The sequence below is a fragment of the Amblyomma mixtum genome, chromosome 1 (genome assembly GCF_055824585.1).
Source record: "Amblyomma mixtum isolate Tamu chromosome 1, ASM5582458v1, whole genome shotgun sequence".
NCBI classification, from domain to species: domain Eukaryota; kingdom Metazoa; phylum Arthropoda; class Arachnida; order Ixodida; family Ixodidae; genus Amblyomma; species Amblyomma mixtum.
The window spans coordinates 38,793,052-38,819,896 of record NC_143012.1 but is presented as its reverse complement, the minus strand read 5'-3'; the positions used below and the strand labels follow the sequence as shown (position 1 = coordinate 38,819,896).

General features: G+C 45.9%; 1 protein-coding gene across 3 annotated transcripts in view; it reads left to right on the top strand.

Annotated features, from left to right (window-relative positions):
* The window catches only part of LOC149366081 (uncharacterized), a 32,284-nt gene extending 5,714 nt beyond the window's left edge, over nt 1–26,570 (top strand). For 2 of the 3 annotated variants that reach the window (XM_089548349.1, XM_089548356.1), the window contains exons 4-15: nt 724–921; nt 2,750–2,934; nt 5,277–5,404; nt 6,891–7,030; nt 8,348–8,540; nt 10,192–10,264; nt 11,108–12,561; nt 13,365–13,711; nt 16,751–16,932; nt 18,339–18,386; nt 19,295–19,411; nt 20,259–26,570. In XM_089548349.1, coding sequence (XP_089404475.1) covers nt 724–921; nt 2,750–2,934; nt 5,277–5,404; nt 6,891–7,030; nt 8,348–8,540; nt 10,192–10,264; nt 11,108–12,561; nt 13,365–13,711; nt 16,751–16,932; nt 18,339–18,386; nt 19,295–19,411; nt 20,259–20,337 — 3,144 coding nt within the window. In that variant the 3' untranslated portion in view covers nt 20,338–26,570. The remainder of the gene's footprint in view (nt 1–723; nt 922–2,749; nt 2,935–5,276; nt 5,405–6,890; nt 7,031–8,347; nt 8,541–10,191; nt 10,265–11,107; nt 12,562–13,364; nt 13,712–16,750; nt 16,933–18,338; nt 18,387–19,294; nt 19,412–20,258) is intronic. The other variant, XM_089548365.1, reaches the window with a different exon arrangement.
* The last annotated feature ends 275 nt before the right edge of the window (nt 26,571–26,845 follow it).

The window sequence follows — 26,845 nt, the reverse complement described above, 5'->3', positions numbered from 1 at the left end:
GCCCATCCATTGCCTTTCGTGCATTATGCAAAAAACAGCACGAACAAACGGAGACGAAAAGAAGAATGCACAGGAACAAGCGCTGACTCTCAACTAAAGTTTAATCACAGGAAGCACGCTTATAAAAGGAAACAGAAAACAAAAAACACCAAAACCAGAACGCACGTGCTACTAAGTGATATCCAGTTTTTGTTTTCTGTTTCCTTTTATAAGCGTGTTTCCTGTGATTAAACTTTAGTTGAGAGTCGGCGCTTGTTCCTGTGCATTCTTCCTTTCGTCCCCATTTGTTCGCACTGTTTTTTGCATAATGTATCACCAACTCGCCCGCTTAGCTATCCTTTCGTGCAGCTGGTCAGCTTTGAAGTAAAAGTTGGAACTAGAGACAGTACTGCGAATAGGTGTATACTTTATGAAGACTGCTCCTAGCCGCAAAGTTTTGTGTTTTGTGCTCACAAGTAATTCAATGAGGCCTGGTCCTGTCAACTCTTGCCAGAGAATTCTAGCCAGTCAAGGCATGGAAAAGCATACTGCGTGTCTAAATAAGTGCTTGACGCTTTTAACATAGATGTAATGTAATTCACAAGAACTTCGAAAACAACAAAAAAGCCATCACTGGTAGTGTTGCAGTGTGCAGACATCTAATTGGCCTTGAGTGAAATCTGCCTTTTTCGCACGGCCATGGTCCCCACTGAAACGGGATGCCTTATCGTACACGCTGTGCAGGCCATGAGTGAGTTGCTGCAGCATGGGGCAGACCCTACGCTGCACAGCTACACGGGTCAGAACTGCCTGGACTCCCTGCCGGCTTCCCTGGTGCACCTCGTGCTTGGGTTCCCCGACTACTTGCTCAAGGAGAGCCCGCACCGGAGCAACGAAGAGCGGCGACTGCTGCTCGCTGCCTGGAGTGGACAGCGGGAAGAGGTGAGTGTGGTGTGCTCTGGCTCTCGTTTCGGGTCAAGTTGTTTCTTTCACTTTCTGTTCTTCTGTAAACTTGCCCAGCTTGTCACAGTTAGACACATTTTAACGCGACAGCGTTAAAGGCCTCGTTACCTAGAAAATTTGGTGTTGGTGTTGTCGGTGTTGTTGGTATTGTCAGCGTTGTGAGCAAAAAACCACAGGCATGACTCTGGCCGGTGGTGGCCAGAGAGCAACCTAGGAGTCAGGCGGGTCACCCAGGTCACGTGACCTTGCGATGTCATCACAACCTGCCCACCGGATAGTGAGCAAACTGCCCACCGTGGCAGGTGGCAGTTAAATTGATGTTTGGTCACTCGGGAAGAGCAACTTGGGCCGCACAAGGCCCACCGCAGGAAGCACCTGCCATCGTAAGACAGTGGCACATCGCTTAACCGCTGCACCACTGCGCCAGGAGAGGGGTATGAAGATGCCCAGGGATCTATGAATGTAAAATAGAGAATGACCTTCAGCATATGTGGGAATGAACCCATTACGCTATCATGTCATACCCTTAAGGCGAACTTAAGTGTCCACTCCAGTTTTTACGCACTGTATCAGCGACAAATAAAATGTGAAGAAGACTGATGAAAAGAGAACAGCAAAACAAGAAGTTTCAGATGGAGGAAATTGAATACTAGCGCATTTGATTTTCACATCTTTGCTCAAAGACCACTTCGTGGAACTGTTGATGCACCCCGCCCATATTTTTTCTCCAACAGCTGAAATTTTTGTATTCTTGTGTTACAAACACCCTGTCTGTGTTTCATTTCTTGCTGATTGTATTGATGTGTACACTTGAGAAACTATGAAACAGCATATTACAAACAGCACATTCTTTTCCAGCCTATGTTTCTCTTAGGACATAATACATGTGTAGGTTTGTCATGTGTCTTTATGTTCCTGAAGGAAGGAAATATTTTGAACAAACGTTTAACTTCAAGGACCAGTATTCTTTTAGCAAAATATATAGCATTTTAATCTAGTATTTGGCGCATGATAGCCGTAGCTGCTTATGCATCCTAAAACCCAGCTCAATGGCAGTGGCATTTACATTCTTATGTGCTCTCACTTACTGTATCACTGCAACAAGCATTACTTAAGTGGACAGTGAGGACGAATTGAGGTAGGCCTCTATCGACAGATTACCAGGGTCCAGTGACAGAGATGCTACTTACGCTGAAAACCGAGCTTTTGTAAGCTAGAGAACGTCCTAGAATGAAATACAGGTATCGCCAGCACTGGCCATTTTTGAAAGCAGACTGTGGTGCGTCACTACGGTTTTTAGTGCAGATCCATGAGGCTACATTACCACTTCCACACGGTGATCACAGCGTCCTTTTTTGGGGCTAAAAATCGCACGTTTGAATCGAGTGACTGGAAAGTTCTTTAATTTAATTTTCTCAGCTGCAAATGAGTCTTTTGCTGCCAGATGAGCATCAACACAGCCGGAAAGAGCCAAAGCATTTATTGTTACTGAGAACAAAAATTGTGCAAAGTTGTCTTCAGTGTCCCTTTATTTTCTGCATGATGATAACCTTTGCTGCTTGTGCACCTCAAGACCTGGCACGACCGTGACTGTATTTATTAGACTCTTATGTGCTGTCATTTGCTGTATGGTTGCTTCAGATGTCTCACATCACTGTATTAGCGCCCATTTGTTTATTTGTAGTAAGACTGCAGTTGTGAAAGGCGCTGCCTTACTTCTGCGCATAAAATTGGCCATTTGTATCGGTTACTGTGGTGCGTACATTAGCAGCCACCCTAACCGGCTGTCGCGCTTGTTCCCCACCAGGTCCAACACCTGTTATCCCAGACGGGCAATGGAGGACTGGACATCAACTGCACCAACGCTGAGGGCTCCACCCCACTGGTGCTTGTCTGCAGGGACCTGGCTACTTTCCAGGAACTGGCCTCCGCGGGCGTCTTGCGCGCTTACGATCCACTCGGAGTGATACGGGTTCTTCTCGACCACGGCATGTGAGTGATGCGTGCCTGTGAAGGAATGCGGGCTTTGTCTTCCTTACGCTCTCTAGTGCGCATGTTAAGGGGGAACGAGGGTCTTAAAACTGACTTCTTTATGTATGGCTAGAATCTCATGAAATTTTTGCACACAGGTGCATTTTTCTCTTCTGATTCCAAATATTTAGTCATAATTGAGCTGGTGGTCTTAGATCTTACAAAGTCTAGAATGTAGTTAGGTAATTTCTTACGCAGCTTTAATGAACTTTGTCATTGCATTTTGTTGCTTTTATTTACATGAATCGATAGCCAGAGAGTTCTCATACCCGATGACATTCTTCGTTTTTTCTCTAAAGGCATGTCATCCTGATATACTGTGTCGAGAGTAAAAGGTTCCAGTATTTTACACTGCAACTCGTTAAGCTAATTGTAAATTGCTATTTATATGAGGCGTAAACAAAAAAGTAAGAACGTCATCGGGTATGGGAATTTGCTGGCTATCAATTCATGTAATTAAAAGCAACAAAATGCAATGAGAAAGTTCATTAAAGCTGCGTAAGAAATTACGTAATTACACTATAGAATTAAAAATAACTTTTGATCTAAGACTACCAGCTCAATTATGACTACATTTTTGAAATCAGAAGAGAAAAACACATCTGTGTGCACAATTTTATCAGATTCTAGCCTCAAATAAAAAGGTCAGTTTTAAGACCCTCGTCCTCCCTAAAGGGGGTATGAGGGTCTTAATTTTTTTTTTATTATTTGTTAACTTATCTTGCTAAAACTTAGCGTGCAGGCATGTCATTGGATGCTAAATTCGAATATGCATTAAGATTTCAAATATCTCACCTGGAAGGAAATATATGGCAAAATGACAAGACATATCCTAATTAAGTCATTTCTTATGGTCCTTTGTAGTATAATTTATCAGTTAAAAAAAAGTTGTTTTAAGAATAAGCAGACATTTGCAAAGGCCCACAGCACATCCTAAAGCTAATAAAATGAGTATAAAGTCATTTTATTGTTCATAAATAAATAGCAAAGTTGGAAAGAAAAAATAGTGTGACAGTAGTTAACCCACACTTGGCCTAATTGCTAAGCTATCACGTTTGAAGGAAAAAAAAGCTTTAGAATGTGTGGCAGACCTTTGGAAATGTTTCAATATTATTAAAAAACCTTTTTTTAGCTGAGAAATTATCATACAGGTTTGTACGAAATGGCCTAATTGGGATGTTATTTTGCCATAAATTTCCTTCCAGATGGGATATTTGAAATCGATATGCATATTTGAAATCAACGTTTTGTGATACACCTGCGTGCCTAGTTTCAACGAGTTATGCCTACTAATGAAAAACAGCTTTTTAAGACCCTCATCCCCCTTAAAACGTTTTTTTCTAAGCAAAACTCCGAGCGAAATGCGTGTTTAAGCACGTAGCACTCAGATGCAGCATTTGTGTGTTCTCTGGCTGTGAATCACGCTGTGATATATCACGTGTGACAGACTTCAGCGATATTGATAATTTTCACTCATGCTCACAAATGTACATTAGTTCGTCGTTATTGCAGAAACAGCCTCTTCTGACATTTCAAAACAAGGTCAAAGTGCCAGCTGCTAGAAATGCAGGAGACCTGTTACTGAAAGTTGACTTACTTCGAATGCAAGGCCTAACTGCAAAAACTGCATAAAATTTTCATGGTCATACTGCTGCATTCGCAGGAGGTGTAATAGTTTGAAATTTTTATATTGATTTACTGTATGTTGCTGAACATTTGTCCACAGTTTTATTGTTCCTAGGCACTCAAGAACTTCTATGATTCACTGATTTTAAATACGCGGTAAGCTTTTTCTTAAATAGATCTAGTACAACTCTTGCGTTTCTGCCAGTAGAGACCACTAATGACAAGATACTCGAAGTTCATGACTTTTATCTGAAGTTTTCATTGCATAGGCATTACAGGGTGTACTGAGCCAAATGACATTTCTGCAAAGTTACAGTGTCTGCCATCCTCTAAAGCCTTTGAAGGTGTGAAGTTATGGCGATGTATCACATAGGGGAAGCTATGTGCATTAGGCCAGCATTTTTAGGCTAAAGTCGCTAGACCTGTCATAGTCGGTGCTGACATTTCTACTCTCCTCAAACCTTGAGCATAGCAGTCATGCCAGACTTGACACATTTCAAAGCTACCCATTACAAAACACTTTATGCTTGCAGTGCTTTCATGCTCTCCTGATGACAAGGTTATGCGATACTTTTTATGGGCACTAAGAAGTCTATTAACGTTTCTTGGTCTCCAAGGGGCAGTCAAAAGTTGGAACGGCCTGCAACACGTGCCTGCCTTCTCTTTGCCCTGTCCAGCCTCATTCACCGCGATGTCAACCACCAGGACCGGCAGGGCAGGACTGCGCTCCACTATGCCTCCCACACGTGCTGCGAGCACACTGCAGCTGTCATTTCCCTCCTTCTCCAGAACGAGGCGAAAGTTGGTGAGTGTATATGCGTGGCTGCAGCTCGCCAGTCAATTGTAAATTAGATTATTGATACGATATTGGAAAGTATAATTCTTCATTTCGTATTCAATTCATACTCGAAAAATTTCAGTGTTCGCACACTCCCGGTATTTAGGCGTCCCCATGTGCTGTATGATGTCAGGGCACGATAAAGAACACCAGGTGGTTGAAATTAAATCTGGAGCCCTTCACTGAGGTGTCTCGCACTGCCCACTTGCAGCTTTGCAATGCTAAACATCACATGCCAATACCAGTTTGTGGAATGGATACATATGGCTGTGTCTGCAATCTAGAGCAGCTGCTTCTGATGGAGCCAGATGGTGTCAGCTCCGTAAGCACTGTCCTATTAAAGGGACACTGAGGAGAAATTGAAGTTGGCTTGTATCGACAGAATACCAGCTCCTGATTACAAAAACGCCACTCATATTGACAACAAAGCTCCTGTAACGTAGAAAAGAGCAAGAACCAAAATACAGGTATCGCCGCCACAGGCCAAACTCGCAAGTACAAGCGTGATGATGTCATAGGACAAAGCAGTGTTGCTAGAACCAATGGTTCTAGCAACTCTAGGACCCGAGAAGACACAAATCACTGAGGCACAGCCAATGCATGCGCAAATCTCCTTGACGTCGCCAGATGGCGCCACGTGCTCGGCAGCTACGCGCGCGCCTGAAGCATCGGGACCAATCAGCGCCTGCTCACCGACGTTAGGGGGGCTCCCGGTATTCCGCTAGCGGTAACAAGGTACACGGTATGCTAAAAGTGTCTATTTCCGAGAACTTCGTTGACGACTTCGAGAACGAGATCCATCGTAACGCTGGCAAAACGCCAGTGCAAACGTAAGCGAAGCGACTGTAGCGACGGCCGCAATAGCCGACAGATGCCTTCAACGTGCTGCAGGCAGTAGCTTTCTTTTCGGCTGCTGCTAGGCCGCACTGCTGGCCGCCAGAAATCACGGAGTCTGCGTTACGTCATGTTCACGTCATGTTTCACGTCACTTAGTCCTGTGTTTTCATAGGAGAATCCCAAGTTTGAATCAGAGCGGCGGGAAAAACTTTTCAACTTCGAATCCAAATTTCTTAGAAATAAATGCATCTTTCGTTGCCGGCCAAGTGGCAACAAAGCCATGACATGCCGAACTATCAGATTTTGCTATAAAAAAAATATTAATAGTGCTCTCCTCACTGTCCCTTTAATCTCTGAAGTGCTGAAAAAAGCGCATGGCTTGGTGTTTGAATGTCACGGTCACTGGGTCGGTGAGCATTGGGAGTGGATTTGGCTACGAGCCGCTGTTTGGTTTTGTCGTAATAATTTAGAAACGTTACTTCACTGGCATGAGCACACTGTTGAATGTTCTGTGGCCTATCTACGCTTAGTCCATCACTGGCTATGTTCTTCAAAGCACTGGGGCTCAAGACATCAAGGAAGTTGTCAGCTATGGCTTGCTCTGTGTGCTTTGCAGACATCAAGGACAAGCACGGGTTCTCACCGCTTCACTTTGCGAGCCAAGCTGGGTCGGTGGATGCCATACAGCTCCTCCTAGACGCTGGGGCTGACCCAAGTGCCACTGGCCTTGGAGGAATCGCACCATTGCATCTTGCGGTGAGCACCATGTCACCTTCGTCCTTGTGCTTAGGACAGCTTGCTTTCGTGCTTAGGACAGCTTGCTTTCGACTCATGTGTTGTCCCTTTCTCCATTTTTTTTTAGCCTCTTTTCATTATTGTAGATGCAGCTCAGCTTGGGAATCATAGCTCCAGCGCTGGCGTGATGTGATGTTGGTACTTTTGCCGTGTGAGGCTCAGTCATGCAGTTTTCATTGAGTGAGGAGCTTCCAGTTTAGACCGTATTGGTGTTTGCATTCTTTGCATGGTACTGCGGAGTAGTGTTAGTAAACTTTGCTCTCAGAATACCATGCCGAAAACTGAACTTACAAATCACGCTGCTATAATCAGCTGGGAATCGACGTAAAGTATAGTGAATGTGGTAGCGCATCCTTCAGATTGTCCATGCCTTGTCATTAGTATTTCATTCTACTTTGTGCAGAGGTGCGATGTAATTATGTCTTTGTTTCAGTGAAAGACCTATAGTATTAGGTTGTTCATATGCCCCAGTGACTGTGGGAAATTTCTCTAACTGCCTCAACAATTGTGTAGTGGGCTGCAGTATACAGAATCACGCAGAAAAAAAAGCTGGCAGTGTGTAGCAGTCACTCTGAATTGGCTATGGACAACTGTGCATGCCGCTTTCACCAATGCAATCTCCTTCATTGATTGAGTGCAATCTCACCCGGTAAACAGCTTGTTTACCCTCATTTCACTGCCATTTCTGAGGCTGCCGTGGTAGCTCAGTGGTTATGGCACTTGGCTACTGACTTGAAAGACGCAGGTTCGATCCCAGCTGTGGCAGTCACATTTCGATGGAGGTGAACTTCTAGAGGCCCGTGTACTGTGCAATGTCAGCGCACGTTAAAGAACCCCAGGTGGTCGAAATTTCCGGAGCCCTTTACTACGGCGTCCCTCATAGTGCGAGTCGCTTTGGGACATTGAATCCTCATAAACCATTTCTGAGATGACGCTGTAATGTTGAAATATGGCTTCTTCGTGAAGGTAGTGGCAGAGTCGTAGACAAAAAATGAAATATATGTGAAGTGCTTTGTTGGCCACAACTTATGTCACATCGATACAAGTTACAGAGCTCATATTTGTTGTTCCAAACAGCTTCAAACTAGGCGTGAATAAAGTGAAAATGTGCACTTAGTGGGGTAAGTGCCATTTGGTGCCAGGAGATGGGATTGATGTGAAAGTAAGACCCTGGCAGTTCAGTGTATTGTGCAACCGTTTGCATGCCTTGAACTCTGTGCACGACCTCGCTCAAGTCCCGAGGATACCAAAAGGGACTCTCTACTGGGATCTTTGCAGGCGTCAGCAGGCAAGATTGCCGCAGTGAGGCTACTCCTGGAGCGGGGCGCAGACGTGCTCAGTTTTGCGCAGGATGGGAAGTCGCCGCTGTGCTGCGCGGGCAGCACAGACGTGTACAGTGTGCTGCGCAGAGCAGTAGAAAGCGCCCTCTGTGAGAGGGCAGACAAGCTTCGACTCACTCCTCTGGAGCACGGTGAGGGAACCTCGGGATTTGGAACATCCGGGCTTGGGACCTGGATGGGACATGGAATATTTCGAGTAGTCATAGGTTCTGTAGTTTTAAAGCGAGAGCTGTACTCCTTGACTTCCGATTGCAAATACAAGTTTACTTATAAAAGTTGAGATGTGCACCCCCCCCCCCCCCTCCCCTCCTCAACTCCCCCAAAGACAGCGAAGGCAACACACATACACATTTGCGTGCACGGCAAGTGAAACTATATTACTTTGACTTGTACATGACCTTCCCCATGCGCGGTAATCTGCATCTGTAACGTACTGTGCTCCTGCCTCTGTACTTCACGAAAACATTTGTTAACTTTCAGGGAGGCAATTTTGAATGCGCAATAACCTTGTATAGCAGGACACTGGTGTTATGTCAGCAGCGCTCTATGCGACGCTAATAGATGTGGTCTGCAGCTGTGTTCTGGCCTCTCAGTCCTAAAACACACTTTTCAAACAACATACTTTTCAAACTTGTCACCTGAAGTTTAAAATCAAACTGAAAACACTGCTCTGAATAAGTACAGGAAGGCACTTTCTGTGCAATACCTTTGTTTTTTCTCTTGTAGGTATATTGCGAGGTGGAAAATGGGTTTAATCACATTTTCAAAAGGTCTGCTTGGGAGGCAAGAATCGTGAAACTGGTTTTAAATGGGAATGGAGAATCATAGTTATAAACATGCGATAGACTTAAGTTGTAATGAAGCTGGCATGCTGTGCTCAAATGAACACACTATGTGTCTTTTTTCTCTGCAACAACAGGTGGCTGTGAGTAAGTACCTGCTATTCCGATGCTCAAACAAGGCTGTGTCTATTGTTTTGCCACGAATAAGTGCTGCAGGTAGACCAAGTGGTTACACAACAAATGAAGAAAACATCGACCCTAAATTGAAGCAAGTCTTGATTGGCAGATTATGCTTCAGAGATGTCATAGATACGTGTAGATTTCATAAGAAGCATAGATTGCCAAGGAAGAAACTAATAAGATCAAGTACCTTGATTAACTCAACTTATATTTCTTGGCACTGCGGGCGATGACAGCTGAAGGACGTTGATTCATTAAGCCTTTTAAACTGCATATAAAAGGTAACAGTTTGGTGAACAGTTTGTTACATGGTATATTGTGGCTCAGACTCATTCATTTCATGTAAAGTTCTAGTATTGGAATGCGAAGCATGGAAAACAGCACTTGCTGCGCTTTTCTATTTCAACACTACATCTCATCATAATAGTTTTGCTCATGGCACACTAAAGAGCGGAGCCATCCATGGCCAGTGAAGGGTTCTTTTGACAAGGTGCTGTGGGGTGTCACTACAATCTTTTGCTTTTACATAATATTGCTGATTTAGCCAAGCTCTTTTCTTGGTGAATTTGATGTATTTTCAACCTTGGGAGTCTAATCTCCTGTCTTGCTGTGCTTTGTATATTACCCTTCAGTGACCCTCTAATTAGCTGATGCTAAAAATTACTTCAAGTTAACTCACCATATGAATGCAGGTGTAGGTTAGCCTGCCTAAGCGTCACATACAAATAAAGTATGAGACTGTTCTTGTTGGCAGACTTGCTCTGCTTTGAGTGCAAAGAAAAGAGTGCGCGCGAGTGAAGTTTTTCTGTTCTTGCTGCAGAAAAAAGAAAACTGGGACAGCTCATCCTGCAGTCGAGGAGTGGTGCGGCTCCAGGAGAACAGAGCTCCCCTGGGTGAGACTTCTCATCTTTAAGAGCTTCTGTCTCTGCACCTGCACAAGTGTTTCTTAAGTTTGAATTTCACCAATCCCTTTGTGATATGAGCTTAGTGCTTGTAAATAGACTTTGCAAGTACAGTTAAGCCCACTTATGACATAAACCTGCGTCATGCGTGATGCAGTTCATCATCCAACTTTTTGCATTGCCAAAAGTTTTGGCAAATGCCAACTTTTAGCATTACAAGGTCAAGGGAAAAAGATTTTTCTTGATTACAATGAATCTGCTAGGCATGTCTTGATACAAGAAGCTTCCATAGCAATGCACCAGGTGGCCAAGCTATTTGGCAGAATGAGACAGTTACGCCCCCTGTAGCCTTTCCTGCACTGCTAGGAAACGTTGTTGCCAATGTAGGCGTCAATGCGATGACCCCATCGCCTGTGATCACAAGGTTTGCAGATGCTTTCTACAACGTGGAAGTAGCTTTGCCATATCCAAAAATTACCTTTTAAATTATTTTGTCGTGGTTCTCAGCTGCACAGCCAAGTATATGTTTATATAAGCAAGGAGCTTTCAATTGCTGCTAAGAAAATATAGTCAGTAAAAGTCAGTAGACTGCCTCTTTAACTGTGTTATGAAGTGGAATTCCCAGAATAAGGCAAAACTTTTGACAAAAATTTACGCTGAGAGAAAAATTTCAACACACGTTGTAACTGTGACCGTAGTTGGTAGGTTGTTTAGAAAATGCTAACTTGTGTTTTAGTCCACCATTGCAATGGTGGTAACAGCTCTTCGCATTGAATTTTCGCAACTCTTGGGCAGGAAGGGATGTCTAGACAAAAGGGCTGCCCTCTTTTGCAGCAGCTCGACGGCCAAGGAGGAAGGCTCCAGCAGCAGCGACAAGGAGCCCAGCGAGCCCGAGGCGGAGGCCGTGCTCAAGACGAAAGGCTCGCATTCCGTTCTCCGCGGAGGGGACCCTTCGCTGTCCGCATTCCGCCGCTACCAGCCGCCCAGCATACCTTCCCACCAGCTGCCCCTCGGCTGGCGGCAGAAGTCGTCTCACGGCGGCTCCCACTTCATCCCCGTGCGACCACGCGACCACTCCTCGGACGACGAGATGCGGCAAGGGTGGTGCGCCGAAGGCACGCTGGAGAACAGCAGCTACCACCGCCAGAAAACAATGCCCTCCAACACTCCCCTGGAGCTTCCCCTGGATCCGCACTCCGCGTCGGTCGTTGTCGTCGAAGCCAAGAACGGCATGAGCTCCGCGACCGAGAGCGAGAAGAAGGTTGAGGAGAACATTCTGGAGGCACGGACGGAGAGCCCGCTCGCCGAGTCGGCCCGAACGGCGGCCTGGGTCTTCGGGGGCAGCGCCGAGAACGTGGTGCCGAAGGAGATGTACGCCAAGGTGCGCCCCAAGCACCGCGGCGACAGCTGCGACTCCGAATCAGGCGACGACGAGCACAAGCAGTCCGCGTCGCGGAAGAGGCCCACTGCGGCGGCGCAACGGCGGAAAAAGACCCAGCATTACGCCAAGAACTACCACCTCAGCCGGCTCAAACTGCGGCCCGATTTGACGGGGGGCCGCAGTGTCCCCGACGTGGCGGCCACCGTGCCGCCGAAGACTGTGTCCGCAGGGCGGCAGCAGGCGGACGTCTCGCTGGGGGCAGCAGCGGAGGAGGGCGGGACCTCGCAGAAGACGCCTGCCACTTCGTCCGGCACATCGGCAGCTGCGCAGCAGCAGCAGCAGCCCAAGTTTTCGTTGATAACGCGGAACAAGGAAGGCGGCAACCTACGGCCCAACGGATCGCGCATGCCGGTGCCCAGCACCAGGGGTCTCATGAGCAAGTTCCTGCCGCCGTGGGTGACTCGCGATGACGTGTCTTCGCACCTGTCGTCGGCGTCCTGGGTGTACCTGCCGTCCCTCTCGCCAGAGGAGGGCGGGGATGAGCAGCAGCCGCGGCTGTCGCTGCCGCGTAGGGAAGAGGTTCCCGAAGTGACGACCAAGGCCAGCGAGACTGCGACGCCCACGCCGGTGACTGCGGTGACTACTACAACGACGTCGTCGTCTTCAGCCAAGGCTCGTCCCGAGGGGACGCACACGCTGACCTGTGGCAAGCGGGGGAGCGGTGTCGGGGCGGAGGGTTCTGCATTCCACACGGTCAGCGCCAAGGGCAAGGGATCGGCGGCGGCGGCTGGTCAGCACGCAGCGGCAGAGCCACGCGTGCCGGTGCCGCCGCTGCCCAAGAACATGCACGACATCCCGGCCTTTCCCGCGGGGCCCCCGTTTCCTTGGATCAAGGGGAAGCTAATCGGTAGGTGTCCACCCCCAGAGGGACTGCACAAATGCGACTCTTGTTCGGATTTTGTTTCCAGTGTAACCACCACTCAGCCTTGCGCGTGCTTCCATTCTCCATCATTGCATACTTCAGTAAAACCTTGTTAATCAACCCTGCGGGGCTCCAGCTAATGCCCATTTGTTCTGTGGTGTCAGGCGGCAGCAGGCGTCTCGCTGTTCTGGGGTCAAAATGCGTTTCTCGCTTCCTTCAGCGCGGCACTTCCGTTCTTCCAGTGCGCCGAAACTACTAGCTCATCACGTGCCTTTCGCTGTTTATGCTTAGTGAAGACTGCTCACACGCGACGCTTGCGCTTATGATGGATGTGGTATAGCTCCTTCGCATTGCGCAGTGAAGGATGCAGGAGGCCCTTACGATTTCGGAGCAGTTCTGCTTCGATGCTCTCGACAGTACTCGACCAATAAAGCATTGACAGAAACGTGTAAAAGTTATTGGCACTGCTCTCATAATAAAATCAGTCAATGATTGCCCAGTCTTTCACCGAAGAAATTTACCATAATGCAAGCAGTTCTTGGCAGTGTTTTGAGGGTCATGTGACTATTAGAATTTTCGGATAATTCAAACATTTTTTTCCCGTGAGGTTCGCATTAGCGAGCGTTTGCTGTATTACACTTACTGTACTTCACTTTTGGCTTGTGTACATATTCTTTTGTAATCCCCCTCCTGCTTGGGCCAAGTTCGGCTTGCAGTAGTGGTAATAAATAAATGTTAGCATCACCTGTTGCAAATAGTATACTACGGCTGCTTCTTCCGCTACCTAGGCAAAGGGGCGTTTGGCCTGGTGTGGTGCGGCTTGCGCAAGTCCGGTGGGGAGCTGGTGGCCGTCAAGCAGTTTCAGCTGGGTGGACCCGACGTGTTGTCGGCCGTGCAGCTCGAGGTCGACATTCTGCAGTCACTCAAGCACCCCAACATTGTGGGCTTCCTCGGTGTGCAGCAGGAGGAGGCTCTGGTCAACCTGTTCCTCGAGTTCGTCTCTGGCGGCAGCCTGGCTGCGAATCTGGCCCAGTTTGGGGCCTTCCCCGAGACGGTGGTGCGTCGATACGGACGGCAGCTCCTCCAGGCTCTGGCCTACCTGCACCAGCGAAACGTTATCCACAGGGATATCAAGGTCTGTATGCGTAAAATGCATTGTACGCATGTCTTTTCACTTTTGCCATTCACTTTCCCTGTGTTTGTTTTCCCTCTCGCAGGTTTTTCCTCTGTCGGATGTCTGTCTGTTGGATGTCTCTGTCGGATGTCTGTCGGTTGTCTTTGTCGGATGTCTCTGTCGAATGTCTCTGTCAGCTTTCTCTCTGTCGGATATGCCTCTGTCGGCTTTCCCTCTGTCGGATTTGCCTCTGTCGGCTTTCCCTCTGTCAGTATTCCTCTATCTGCTTCCCTTGCATCTGCTTTCCCATGCCCGCTTTCTCATGTCCAGTTCCCCGTGTCTGCATCCACACATCTTTCGGTCCTGGGTTTTCTTCAATTTATCATGAGTGAAGGTGTGTTCTTCAGCATGTGCATGCTTGCACAACATCATATGCAGCTTCACATTGGAAGGTACAGCGCAAAAGAGATGCAAGACGTCCCGAAAGAGGACACAGACAAGCGGTGAACCGTTACTAACTTGCCGAACTTGTCCGTCCTTCATCATGTGCAGCATGTAAAAGTACTCAAAGCCAAATCAGTTGTGTTGTTATTTGATTCAGTATTTGGGAAGTTCGAGTATGCACTCAGTTGTGCTATACTCCACATTCACTTGTGTGATCAATACTTGGATATCCTACCATACTGCGGGACATTCTCATGCTATTTTGCTTGTCAGTGTCCTCGGAGCAGTTTGAAATTGCAGTGCACATTTTATATTCTGTGACTGGGGCCCTTTTCCAAATGCAGCCTTATAATAAACAGCTTCCATCCTTCCCTGCACAGAACAATATTATGCTGGTATCTCTGTTCTTCAGTGCTTGTCATTGCTTTCCATCATGCCCTCTGAGCCATGACAGTAATTGAAACAAGTAGATAACATAGCAGCCATTGCTTTTGGAGTTAATTTTTCAGCTCTTGACAATGTACAGGCTGCTGCGATGGTTCAGTGATTATGATGCTCAGCTGCTGACCCGAAAGACACGGGTCCAATCCCGGCCGCAGCGGTCACATATCGGTGGAGGCAAAATGCTAGAAGCCCGTGTACTGTGCGATGTCAGATGTGCGATGAAAGAACCCCAGGTGGTCGAAATTATCCGTAGCCCTCCACTACAGCATCCCTCACAGCCTGAGTCGCTTAAGGATGTTAAACTCCCTATAAACCATAACCATGTATTCAGTGGGCCATATATGCCTATTAAAAGGCATAAGGGACAGTGGAGTTAAAGCCAGCTAATGAGAAATCAGGTTGGCAATTTTATGAGCTTGAAGTTCTTATTCCGATGCATGAAATGGTAGAACACATTGTGTGCCATGAAATTAATTAATCAGGAAATCAATCAGGTTGAACATGCGCTGAGCAACTCTCAGCTCCTGTTCTCCTTCCTTGTGCCTTCATATGCTGCTCCTCAGTGTGTGGCATAGCTTGCTGGAAGCAGCATTTTGCGCATCTTAGTGGTGTTGTAAAGGATGCTGGGGACATCACCATCGTAAAATAAAGTTTGGTTTGGTTTGGTTTGGTTTAACTCAAAAAAAAAAAAAAATTGAAGATAGCCCTGATTGATTGATAGATGCAGGAGACAAATGGAAGATAGCCCTGATTGATCGATTCCGTCTTTATATTGACAACAAGGTACCTTCATAGAAAACTGAAATCTTACAAGCAAGATAAGGGGAAAAAAATGAATGAGGATTGCCATCAATGGTCATTTCCACAAGAACATGGTGATGATATTAAAGGGACACTGAGGAGAGCACTATTAATATTTTTTTTTATAGTAAAATCCGATAGTTCGGCATGTCATGGCTTTGTTGCCACTTGGCCGGCAGCGAAAGATGCATTTATTTCTAAGAAATTTGGATTCGAAGTTGAAAAAGTTTTTCCCGCCGCTCTGATTCAAACTTGGGATTCGTCTATGACGACAGAGGACTAAGAGACGTGAAACATGACGTGCACATGACGTAACGCAGACTCCGTGATTTCTGGCTGCCAGCAGTGCGGCCTAGCAGCAGCCGAAAAGAAAGCTACCGCCGGCCGCACGTTGAAGGCATCTATCGGCTATTGCGGCCGTCGCTACAGTCGCTTCGATTACGTTTGCACTGGCGTTTTGCCAGCGTTACGATGGATCTTGTTCTCGAAGTCGTCAACGAAGTTCTCGCAAATAGACACCTTTAGCATACCGTGTACCTTGTTACCGCTAGCGGAATACCGGGAGCCCGCCTACCGCCGGAAAACAGGCGCTGATTTGTCCCGATGCTTCAGGAGCGCGCGTAGCAGCCGGGCACGTGGCGCCATCTGGCGACGTCAAGGAGATTTGCGCATGCATCGGCTGCGCCTTAGTGATGCATGGTTTCTCGGTTCCTGGTGTTGCTAGAACCATTCGTTCTAGCAACACTGTTTTGTTCTATGATCTCATCACGCTTGTACTTGCGAGTTTGGCCTGTGGCGGCGATACCTGTATTTTGGTTCTTGCTCTTTTCTACGTTACAAGAGCTTTGTTGTCAGTATGAGTGGCGTTTTTGTAATCAGGAGCTGGTATTCTGTCGATACAAGCCAACTTCAATTTCTCCCTTTAAGCCAGAATATTTGTTGAATAATACTGAAAATTAAGCGTTAGTGCCCAAACATTAGGGCAACATTTGCATTGCTACCGCTAGTGCTCCTTTATTGCTTGAGGAGAACAAAAACTAAATGTGGAAAATTAAATGAAGCAAACCCACCACTGCTGACATCATCACCATCGTAATCACCATCGTAATGAGTTTGAAACAGAGTGGCAGAAAAAAAAAAAAAGTTTTTAACCCTAGCCTCCAATTTCTCAGCAATTAAAGTGTGTTTTGCCAATGAACTGAGTCATGAAAGGCCCGGTTGTCAGGTTTTAGTGAGAAAAAGAACTTGACAGAAGTTGTCCTAGTGTCCCTAAGAAAGCCTGCTAAATCTGACGGGCCCGTCAACAAAATGAGGTTTCCTTGCCAGCAAGCTGTGCAGATTGTCAAGACAGTGGGACCGTTCTCCGTGCAGGGCAACAACGTGATGGTCTGTCCTGGGACGGGCACCATCAAGCTAATCGACTTTGGCTGTGCCACCTTTGAGCCGTCCTCGGCGGACTGTGAGGAACTGGTGGCCAGCGCCCGAGGCACGCCCTACTGGATGGCGCCCGAGGTCATCTGCCAGGAAGAATGCTCGCACAAGTCAGACGTCTGGTGGGTTCATATGACCAGTTCATATGACACGTGAAATGTGGACCTGCTACGAATGTTGCTTAGGAGGGGGGCACGGCTTTGAAATCTAGAAAAATGGCCCCAAAATTGTTTTGTGATAATTGTTGCATCCGCTTGCATGTATGCTTAGTTTTTTATTCTGTCCCGAAGTAACTATTGTACAATAAAAGCACCGCAGCAATAATAAAAAAAATTATTTACTCAAAACAGCTATCTACAGCGAATCTATATCAAAATTATAAAAATAAGATCAATATAAAAGCATACATTATAAACGTACACCAGACCAGAAATTACTCAAAAAAAAAAAAATTGGTTTCGTGAGCCTTGGTGGCTGTGCGTTGCAGGCAAACGCTCAAACAATGGGTGTTTTTCTCCGCTTCCGTTTTCCAACTATTTTATTTCTTTTGACCACGTTTGTATTGTTGTTTCTGAAGTGTGGGAATTTAAAATTTCTTGTATGAAATTTTCTTCTTGCTCTGTCAGTGTACACTGCATAAAAAAATTTAAAACAAAAATTTGTGCTTCGCAAAAAAAAATTCCAAGAATGTCTTGACCTGTAGCATGTCGGTAGTAACACAGCGAATGCTAAACCAGCCCTGTGCTACATTTTTCATAGCTCTGCAGCCATTTTAGAAGATTCAAAGAAAAAATCAATAATAGGCAACAATTTTCTGGAGATAAAACAGTGAATTTTTATGAGAATAGTGATAAAGTTATTCCTGACTTGCTCAAAAAATTTCATGTAAATGCATCAAGAAATACAAAAATGTTTGCTGAAAGCCCTGTTCCCCCTGAAGAATCTAAGAAAAACAATAATTTCCTGGGAATCACTTTTCTATTCTTTGTACGCTTATAATGGATGCTTTTATATTGATCTTTTTTTTTAATTTTGATATAGATTCGCTGTAGATAGCTGTTTTGACTGAATACTTTTTTTTTTTGGAATTGCTGTGGTGCTTTCATTGTGCAATAGTTAGTGATTACTATTTCCCTTTCCCTTTTTTTGTATGCAGAGCAGAGACTTTTCCTAGTTATTTTACACAAACTATTCGTTATTACTTGTTATTTTCTGCCTGCAAGGCATGCATATACTTGTATCTTTACTAATGCTGCCATGTGTATCAGGGTCGCGGGTAGATCAAGTTGCTTTTTGAATCATTTTTCATGCCCTTTTCCAAGCAGTTTGCGGGTTAACTAATGAAATGAAATTAATTTCTGCAGGACAGTATAGAGAGGACAGTAGAGATTTATTTATGTGTGTTCCTCTCTTCATTTTTGTTTAATTCACACAGATGTGAATCTTTGCTCGGTTTAATGCCATACAGTGCTTCTTTTTGTTTGAACTTGTTGCGCATTTTTTTGACTGTGTGCATTCTTTGTTTCAGGAGTGTAGGGTGCACTGTGATTGAGATGTTCCAGACAAAGCCTCCTTGGTGAGTAAGGGACTTGGGAAGACAACACAGCTGGGGTTGTGGGAATATGTGGACTTCTTCAGTGCAGAACTGAAGGGTGCTCTGTTAAGCTTGCCATCAAGTTGGCCACTGCTGTTTAAGAATTTAGGGCACATTAAAGTATGTTGAAATTCTTTTCAAAATATAAAGGAAGTGAGAGTAAATGTAAGAGGTTCTCATATTGAGAGCACACAATGCAGCAGTAGCACATCCAGGACCGCTGCATGGTCTTGCTGTAGGCTCCTGCCACATTCTCTCACCATTTTCGGTGCAAGCTGGCGCCCCCACACTCTCGCCCATACCCTGCCAGTAGTTTGGAAGCGGTCCTTCACGTGGTACTCAAAATTGATGCGCCCTTTTCGATGTTTTAAATCTAGCCAACCCATCCTGCTTTGGTTATAGTAAATATCACGTGACTGATCACGCCTTGCCCTCCCCATGGCATATGTATGCAACCATGGTTTACGAGTGATGCACATTTTGTTGTTAATAGAAGACATGAACCAACTTGCCCTGCAAAAAATGCCACATAGATTGCCGTGTAAGCCCATTTTCTGAACAGCTTCACTCTCCTGGTTATCCGTCTCTCATATTGGCTATAGTAGAACATTTCCTTTGTTTCGAAAACATTTGTGTAATTCGAAAGTACATCAACATTCGAACTACAATTTCTTACTTCCTGCTTAGTTCAGAAGTAAAAGTCGCCGTTCATGAACCCCTAAACCTCTTGGCCACTATGTCACCAGTGCCTGCCTGCAGGGCAGAAACTTGGTAGAAACTAAGAAGAGGCCTTTGATTGAATCCTTGGCCGAGGTCTTTCACCCTTCTTTTCTTTTTGGCCAAGAGTCCAGGGTCGGAGAAGTGCCTGACTCGAGCTGCTTTGGTTTCAGGTACGAGCTTTCTCCCCTGGCGGCGGCGTTCGCCATCGGTCAGGGCACAAGCGACCCAAAGTTTCCCGACCAACTCAGTCCGGATGCTCGCGACTTCATTCTTACCTGCCTCAAGAGGCAAGTTCTTTCCTCGCTATTCTAATTAATATTGTTACTGCCAAGAGTTTTTAGTGTGTTCGTTTATCGCAATGCCATGAAAATGGAATAGTTAGATGAAAATAGACTTTCTATTAGTTGTGCGTGCACTGATTGATGTCGCACCACTGCCTTGCTTACGAATATAGGAAGCCAAAACTATTCTGCAGAAAATGTACTCTTTGGCAGATTGTGCACTATGATCTGCAGTCTGTGACCACATAGAATATTGTGAAGAATGTGCAGTAAGAAACGACATGTTTATACTCGCTTGTTGTGTGTTTCTTCTTTGAAACGGTGCGCAAAGGATTCCTAAACATGGCTCACCATGTGTGGCTCGCCTGCATCCGGTTAATAACTTGCATACAACCGGATTTAGTTAGTAACTTTCCCAAAGTTGAATTTCATTTTTTATTTAGTTTCGTCTTTAGTTTCAGTAGCCAAACAAGGGTCTGTGACATTGCACTTGGCTGTGAGGTTGTGTAAGGCTTATAAAAATAGCTGTATAACTGCTGATGCTGATGATGCTCAATCTGTTGTGTCAGCGTGCCTTGGGAGGTGTAACGTGACCTCGGTCCTGTTTGTGACATTACAGCCCCCATTCGGCTGCTCAAACATTAACCGAAACTACATGGGAGAAAAAAAAAGAAAAATATTCCCAGAGCAAGCGCAGATTTCACATGGTGGCCCATGTTTACTATGTATCTTGCACTCTGTTCAAAAGAAAAAAAGCGCACAACAAAAAAATATGGTGTCCCTGCTCGTGTAAGGTGGATGTGGCTGAGGTTGCAATAGCTTGACTAGCATGGCACGTGCTTGGCCTCCACAGGTGCCCCGCCGAGCGACCGACAGCCGAGGAACTTCTGATGCATCGCTTTCTTCAGACCGGAGCCATAGAGGACCTCTAACACAATGGTGCCCTGCTGCGGTGTTTTTAGTGCACTCTGCGGAGTGGCCTCCCTATTTAAGACACATCTGCTCACTGTCCACGCACACCAGGGAAAGGAAACGGCCAAGGAACAGCACTGGCAGCCCTGGTTCTATCCTCGGTGGCACACCAAGTTGCATTTGGCAGGGCGGAGCTAAGGTTGGTGGGGGGCGGGGGGGTGCTTTTTAGACTTTAACGTAACTCGTACCTGTTGCTGACGGCATGTTATCGACGTAGAGCTCACATAACTGTTTTAGTTCTCTTCCTCCCTGTAGTACTCGGTGCATTGATAACTCAAGTAACACTTTTGCTCAGGTAAAACGGCGGCAGCCTTTGCTTTTTCAACGGCCAAAATGCGAACGTGGAATACTACACCCTATTGCGTCGAGTCAAGCAACGATGCTCCAAGACGCTGTAATTTAGCCTTGTTGTTTTCGTGTTTTACAAATTTAGTGATGTTCCTTCCTTTTTATGTACACAGAGACAAATGTATATTTATTTCTATTTAAGAAAGCTTTTTCTTTGGAGTTGACACAAATGTATATACTATGTGTGAAAATGCCAGCGTGTTTTCTCTTTCAGTGTTGTCTAGGTAATCGCTGTCGACAACTTAGGCTGAAAGGAGTGAAGTTGAAGCCTGTAGGTTTTTATCCGATTAACCGGGGGCTCATCACCCATTGGTAGGTAACAACCACCAGAAGGAAATGCTTCATCTGCTGAAGGAAATAGGAGCAGTCTACAACCACAGTGTGGTTCCTCAGGCATAATTCCGTTTCCTCAAAGACGCAGAAGCACAAGTTCGGGTAGCACCTGCCGGTTTGTCTCGGAGGTTCCGAAACGGCAATTTTGACTAGAAAGCATTTCAGTATTTTACTAAAAGGTAACGCACGTGTCCCTGGGGGTGATAAATATAATATGCATGCTGGTAATTTTTAAATAGCCCATCACACAACGGAACCAATGCGAATTAAAAGGGACCCCAAGGACAAATAGACGTTGGCCTTATCCATAGTGTACCACGTTCTGATTACAAAGAAACCATTCTCATCGAAAACTGATCATTTATAAGCTAGAAGAGACCAAAAAACGAAATACAGGCTACCACTAGCCGATTTCACAGGTAAAATGCTTGCATTGACACCTATGATCCCAGAGGCTACTGGTAGATTTCTTAAGCACCATTTTCTTGGCAATAAATGTGTCTTCTGTTGCCAGACAAATGCCAACATATGCAGAAAGAGCCAGAAAGTCAATTTTTACTGCGAACACTATTTGTATGGAGTTGTCCTAAAGGCCCGTTCACACTTGCCCAAAAATCCGGCGAGCGAAGCGGATTCGCTCGCCGCAAAAAAAAAGGACCTGTTCTCACTTGTTCACACGCGAGCGAGGCGGATCCGCTGCGCCGCTGCTGTTTCTCGCTTTTCCACACCGCGTCGCTGCTAGCGGCATACACAGATATAGTGAGAAAAGAGCATAAATTTACGCTGTGTACGTACCATAAGCGTATGCATGCTTTCGTACGTTAAACGCAGGCACATTCTCACTTTTTGTTCAGCGTATGCTAGCTCAGACGGAAAAATAAACTCAGCTATAGTGGCGCCATCTGGTTGTCAGGGCGGGAACCATTACTGTCAACAAAGCGACTCTGCTGTTAAGCCTAAAAGCGGTGGAATCGTCGCTCTGAATAAAAAAAGAAAGCAAATTTATCACTTATACGTTTTCTTGGAGGCGAGGTGAGAGGAAGCGAAAGACCTGAGCCGCATTTCTGGCCAGTGAACGCACTGAAAAAGGCAGCAACAACGAGAATTCAATCCGAAGCGGGGGGTCCGGCTTCGAAGGGCGCCGCCATGTTTGTCGCTGCGCGGCGAAAATGGGTCCAGCCCGATCGCCCTCGCCGCGTCGCTCGGCGTCAAAAGCGGCCGAATCCGCTTCGCTCGCCGGATTTTTGGGCAAGTGTGAACGAGCCTTAAGTGTCCCTTTAATAGTTCTATTATCTTAGCCATTCTCATAAAGTTCTCATTATTGCCACAAGGTGGCGCTGCTTAACGTGACATTGTGGTGCTGCGACTTTGAGAGAATGAAATCGTGCTTTCCTCATCTCAAAAAGAGAGGGGGGAGGGGGGGGGGTATTCCCCTGTCAGTTGGAGCTGCCTCCTGTGGTACTCATAACTGTTTGCAGTCTGTAACACTTGTGTGCTCATTGAACTGCATGTGCAATATTTGACTTCTGAACAATCCCGCTGTCAAGACCTTTGGCTGGAAGAAGGCCTGTGCGAGTTTCAGCTCATCCTACACTGCCCAAACTGAATTCGACATATGCGATAGTTGGCTATCGTAAAAAAAGTGTGTTTGGGACAGGAAATTTTTGTGCTGGGTGCCTCTGTTCTTGACCGACTCTGCAAGGTAGTTTTAGCGCAAGCGTGACCTCTATATGTGTGAGATTACTCTAATTTACAGTCCTGATGACTTTGCACTAGGACTGCCACCAGTCCGCGCCAAAGTGTGTGGCTGCTGTTTGGTTAGAACTTTGCATAGGCGATTAAAATGTGGTACTAGAGAAAAACATGTGAGGCTGCAGGTACTATGAGATGTGGTCAATGAAAACAGACACTGATAACAGGTTCAATGCCCAGCCCAAGATCACGCGTTTGGTTGCAGTAGACACGATAAAAATGCTAATCAGAAGGTTGTATGGGGATGTGCTGTCTTTCTATATTTTTGTGATGCCATTGAAGTTTCTTTCATTTAGGTAGTGCATTGCTGTTAACAGCCGTTTTTCGGGAAAAGTGGGTATTGCACCATGTTTTGTTGCTTTTTGGGGGACCCAGTTCACAAGCTTGTTCAAATGCAAGAAAGAGGTGCGCGGAGGCTGAGAAGTTGTTCACTCACTATAATTATTCATGATTCGCCACCATGATTGGTTAGTCACTACAGCCGAGGCTCAGTAGAAAAGCTTGCGACTAGCTGCCCGCTACGCACTTGCCATTCACGGTAGCTTGTGGTCTGTCACGGGACAACTGCGAACAGCTAAGTGTGAACTCTGCCTCTCGCTGGATGACATTGGCTCAAGCTCCTTCGGTACTGCAGTTTCGGTGCAAAAGTGCTCGCATCTCGGGGCTCAGCCATGCTACGACTGTACGCAGAGCACTTGAAGCTTGGTAACAGGTTGAACTATGTGAACTTCTGCCCTAAGATGAGCACCAGCATAAACGTGAAATATTTTTTTTGTGGTGCTCTTGCTACAGATTTTCTTGCAATGCTGAGGAAGCCCCAAAGCAGCTTGCATGTTTCTAAGAGAATATGGGAGATGCAAGAGGTTTCCAAGCTCCGGTTAGGTTAGAATGTGGTAAGATATACGAATAGAGCACACAGCACTCCGCGTGTGCTGTTGGGACTCGTGTACAGATCGATTACAATGAAAGAGTCTTAGAGGTGGGCTGAAGGCAGAGACAGTCCTTGTATATAATTCCACACAATTGACAAAGACTCCATATTTGTGAGACTACCATTGCTGTTATCACAGTCGGGTCTTACCCAAGGACTCTAGGCTAGGATTTCACTGTTATCACTGCATTGGCTAGCCTTACATCTATCTAAAGCAACCACAAGGCGTGTGCTAATGTGTTTAATGAAAATAAAACATGCCACTGTGCAGTATTTTAAAAATTATCAGTACAATGACATGAGTTTGATTGTGCAGAAGCTCAAAGGTATAATAGCTCGATCAAGTAAGAGAAATTGAAACCAAAATTGGTTCTGTTAGCTGAATTCTTTTATATGCAGTGCAGCATCTTGTACAGGTAGCCAGTTCAGGCATGCAGAGTGACCAGATTGCTTTATTGTTGGCTCAGTATGAAGACGTCTGTAAGGTGACAGTGTGTGTTTCAAGTAATTGACCTAAAGGGTGGCTTTCGATTCTTGCTCTGGGTTTCGGAGGACTTGCCAGAACATTCTAAAGCCAGTTGATTGGCTCGCAAAGTGGACACTGCCACATAAATACAGAACAAAAGATCAAGCTCAATTTCAGTTCATTTCAGTGACCTTGGGGTCACATGCTTAGAAATTCTATGCCACGGTCTGGAACCTAAAGCTAAAGCCAGACCTCTTGTTCTTATGTTTGCATTGCACTAAGTTGACATCATTGCATCTTCGTATACTCCGCAGCAACTTTTCTCGGCAATGGAATGAATGGTAGAGTTGAAACAGGCCGACTCTTCCTAGGCAGCGCAGTATAGTCCCATGCTGGGATGAAGTTTCCTTTTAAAACATAGTATATTGGTAGTATGAATTGTCTAAGGTATATTTCTAGCATAAGTGCCAGTTTTGAACTTTGGAGAGTTTGGCAAAAACAGATCCTTTGATTGAAAATGAGAATTTAAAATGGTTTTGAGAGAAGGAAAAATGCAGTAACTGTCTCGTTTCTTGATGGGCACCTCAACCACACCGTTAGGAAGGGGAGAAATGTTGGAGTGAAGGAGGAAAGAGAGAGAGAGAGGTGTCATGGTGGAGGGCTCCGTAATAATTTCGACCGCCTGGAGATCTTTATCAAGCACCAACATTGCGTAGCACACAGACACCTTTTGCGTTCGCCTCCATTGAAACACGGCTGCCGTGGCCGGGCTCGAACCCGGGTACTCGAGCTCAGTAGCCGAGCAGTCTAACCACTGCGCCACCGCAGTGGGTAAATTGATTGCAACAGACTTTCACATTACGTCCTGTTACAAGAAGCTTCCATAGATGGCGCCAACTACAGCAGCGATGGAGCGAAGCAACCATGCCGTGAGCCAGGCGCACACCGTCCAACGGCCAAAGTATTGGCGGATTGACACAGTTATGGATCCTCTGCCCCTGTAGCTTTCTCTTCATTGCCAGGAAAAGTTGTCGCGGAGTATAGTGCATGACAGCTGTCTGAAGCATTGGTGCTGGTGTGCAGTTTCAGAGCCAGATGCTCTGCACAGAATAATTACAACGCAGTATAGTGTTTTCAATGGAAAGGTGCAAATATACCTTAGTTTAGTTTCATTCAGGTGTGACAGCCGTTTCAAGTATGCTACGACAAAAGTTCTGTCGCAATGGTCTCCACTGCTTGGTGTTTTAGGGTAGCGGAAAGGGCAGCCGACGGGTATCTTTGATTTGTATGGGCATATTTAATGCATCCGTCTGCAGAAACGGGAATTTTCGGTATTATTGGGTATGTGTTTCTAGGATAGCTGTCATTCGAAGTGGTTGCAGTCATCACAAATTGAGCTGTTAGTGAAGCCACGGCTCACACTAGCAGCAACGTATCTGGGATCTTTTAGCTTGGAAAGCTCCCGGTAGAGCTTGCACTGGAGTTGGGCTGCCAAGACAAGAGGCAGACTGGAATACTCATCATCTTTTGTGACCTTAACATCATCTGTTGCCTTTGCATAGGGTGTCTTGTTATGCTCCCTAACAACTGCACCAAAAGCTTCCTTGATGGGTGCAGCTCTCTGGTCGAGGGTCACGAGTGGCTCCAGTGTGTGACGCGATCTTCCGCACCAAGTTTGTGTTGTTTGGCGTCTGCGTATTCTCCCACTCAGCTACGTGCATGCTGCCATTTTAGTGCAGTCACCAGTCGCTCCTCTTCCACCAACTCCAGGTGTTTTTCGCAGCAGCTAGGCAGAACTGCACACACAAGAAACGATGCATGATCAAAGATGTATGTGCGTGCAAATAGAGCGCATAAATAATGTGCAGCAGGCTTCATGTGACGGTGAAGAGTTCTGTGACGGGGTTTTGTACATATGTAAACATGACTCCTTTTCGTGTGATATGCCCCATCTAACCTGGAGAGCGGAGGGAAAAAAAAATATATATATATGGTGCCGACAAACCTCGGACTCGCACAAGTGAGGAATTGCTCTTTGCAGAACCATTGATGTGTCCGCATTTGTGAGGAAAGGTGTGTACAGGCATTGCGGAGAAATGTTTGGGAATTGTTGTTCAAAAGAAAAGGTCTATGCTTGAAGGAATGAGGGGTTTCTGTTGTGACACCTGTGTTGGAAGAAAATGACAAAAGGGAAAGGGTATTTTGACACAGCTGCAATGAAACAAAGCTACAAGCGACAACAACAAATCTTTTGTCTTTCTGCCATTGGCTCTGAAGAACAAATTAGCACTTTGTGCTGCCCACAATACTGTAAAACAAAATTATTAGTTCACGTTATCAAATAAAGAAGTCTAGTATGCTAATCTGTGTCTTGTCTGCTTCATTTTTTTTTCTCTTTTCTAACAATGGTATCGGGTACAGTTGTATGGCGCCACACAACAAGCAGCAAATGCGCACACACATGTGGAGCTAGCTCAAAATGCAATGTTTTGTTGTGTCAGGAAATGCCGCCATCATCATCATCAGCCTGACTACGACCACTGCAGGGCAAAGGACTCTGCCATGTCTCTCCAATTAACTCTGTCCTTTGCCAGCTGCAGCCACCGTATCCCAGCAAATTTCTCAATCTCATCCGCCC